The 1,988-nt window shown below is 38.3% G+C and overlaps 1 protein-coding gene across 2 annotated transcripts; it reads right to left on the bottom strand.

Annotated features, from left to right (window-relative positions):
* LOC107628172 (putative pentatricopeptide repeat-containing protein At1g12700, mitochondrial) lies at positions 1–1,886 on the bottom strand. 2 transcript variants are annotated; one of them, XM_021115404.1, is made up of 2 exons: positions 1,768–1,880; positions 1–1,667 (listed from the first exon to the last, which is right to left on the bottom strand). In XM_021115404.1, the coding sequence occupies exon 2, from the start codon at positions 1,626–1,628 to the stop codon at positions 126–128; it is 1,503 nt and encodes a 500-aa protein (XP_020971063.1). In that variant the 5' UTR covers positions 1,629–1,667; positions 1,768–1,880; the 3' UTR covers positions 1–125. The 2 variants fall into 2 exon arrangements, with proteins under 2 accessions (XP_020971063.1, XP_016186450.2); XM_016330964.2 differs by having other exon boundaries at positions 1–1,886.

The raw sequence follows: 1,988 nt of genomic DNA, 5'->3' as shown, positions 1-1,988 counted from the left end.
TCAAGGTAATAGTGAGTTCATGGCATTTCCCAAATCCTCCAACCCAATAGGTATAAAGTTTACCAAGTTCTATACAAATTTCGACAACAACAGAAAATTTATTAATTTGAGTTGATTTATTTCTCCTATTGCCTTTTCAATAAGCCTCTAGCAATCATTTCACGAAGATATTTCAACGCTCGATCATTTTCACCTTTTTCCAACAGAGCACGAATAATTGTTTCATAAGTTACAGCATTCGGAGAGCAACCATGGTCTTCCATTTCAGACATTAAAGCCAATGCTTCATCAAGTAGGCCCTCATTGCAAAGCCCGTTTATCATAACAGTGTATGTTCTTGTGTTCAGATGATAGCCTTTAATGGAAAGATCTTGAAAAATCTCTTTTGCATTTTTAAATCTTCCACTTTTGCACAGGCCATCTATAAGTACGGTGTATGCATATATATCTGGATCAATGCAACTCTCTTTCATTCGATTGAACAATATAAGTGCCTTGTCAAGTTGTTTGGTATTGAACATCCCATCCAACAAGGAAGTGTAAGTGACTATGTCAGCAGGTTGACCTCTATCAAGCATCTTTTCAAAAAGCTCCACAGCACAACAGATCCTCTTTGATTTGCTCAAGCCATCAATAATAGTGGTGTAAGTTACCGTATTTGGAACCAAATACCTACGACGCATTTCTTCAAAGAGATTCAAGGCTTCATCGACCATTTTACTTTTGCACAAGCCATTAATCATGATGTTGTAACTTTGAACATCAAGTGACTCTCTACTTAGGGGCATTGTGTCGAATACATATTTTGCCTTATTTACCTGATTAACCAAACAATATCCATCCATTAAGCTGTTATAAGTAACCACATCTGGTTTCACACCATGTTTTGCCATTACAGCCAATACACTCTTAGCATCTTTAATCTTTCCTTCCTTGCATAGCCCATCAATCAAAGTATTATAGGTATAAACATTAGGAGTAATGTTTTTAAGCACCATATCACTTAGCAAATCAATGGCTTCCTTAAATTGACCCTCAAGACACAATCCAAAAATGAGAGAATTGTATGTGATAACATCGGGAGAAATTCCCTTAGCAAGCATTTCAGAGTATAAATGAAAAGCATCACTTACAAGTGTAACCTTACAGAGGCTATCAATAATTGCGTTGTACATGACGACATTAGGAACAATCCCATGCCGTGGGATCTTTCTCAGCACTTGAATAGCAGCTGATGTGTGTCCGGTCTTACAGAGCCCATTGATCAACGTCCCATAACTGACTTCATTAAACTGAAATCCTTGAGCCAGCATTGTGTCGTGAAGGTGCAGTGCTTTTTCAACCTTACCACAGAGAAAGAGACCTTTAATGAGGGTAGTCAATGTTATGGTATCAGGCTGAAAACTCATCTTGAGAATCTTGGCGAATACAGAGAAAGCGAGAGTGATCCGACCCATGCCGCAGCAACAATTGATTAAGATATTCAAAGTAAATAAGTTGGGAGCGATTCCCCTGGCTTGCAATTGCTGAAAAAGGGAAATGGCGGTGGAAAAATGGTTGGTCTTGGCAAGGGATCCCAAAATCTTGGTGAATTGAATGATGGATGGAGGGTGACGCTTAGAAAGCATGCGAGTGAAGGAATCAACAGCTTCGTCAAGCGATTGGGGCTGAGAGTGAGAGTGGAGGGAAGAAGTTGAAGGGAAGCAAAGACGGAGAGAGGAGTGTGGAACACAATAAGGAGAGAGCTTTGGGATTTGAACAGCATACCTTAACAATGACACCATTCTAGCAATCAAGAGGAGTATGGTAAGAATGGAATGCGCTGAGTTGAAGAATGAAGAGTGCTTCCACAGTTCCACCCGAGTAAGGGTAGCATCAGTTATTCAAAGAATCGTTAAAGACGCCTGAAACATTTTTTTAGATGTTTTTTAATAATTAAAATTATATTATTTTTATTAAAATTAGATTATAAATTAATTTGATCTAAA

Source organism: Arachis ipaensis, chromosome B02, assembly GCF_000816755.2.
Source record: "Arachis ipaensis cultivar K30076 chromosome B02, Araip1.1, whole genome shotgun sequence".
Lineage (NCBI taxonomy): Eukaryota > Viridiplantae > Streptophyta > Magnoliopsida > Fabales > Fabaceae > Arachis > Arachis ipaensis.
This window is presented reverse-complemented; position numbering and strand designations above follow the sequence as displayed.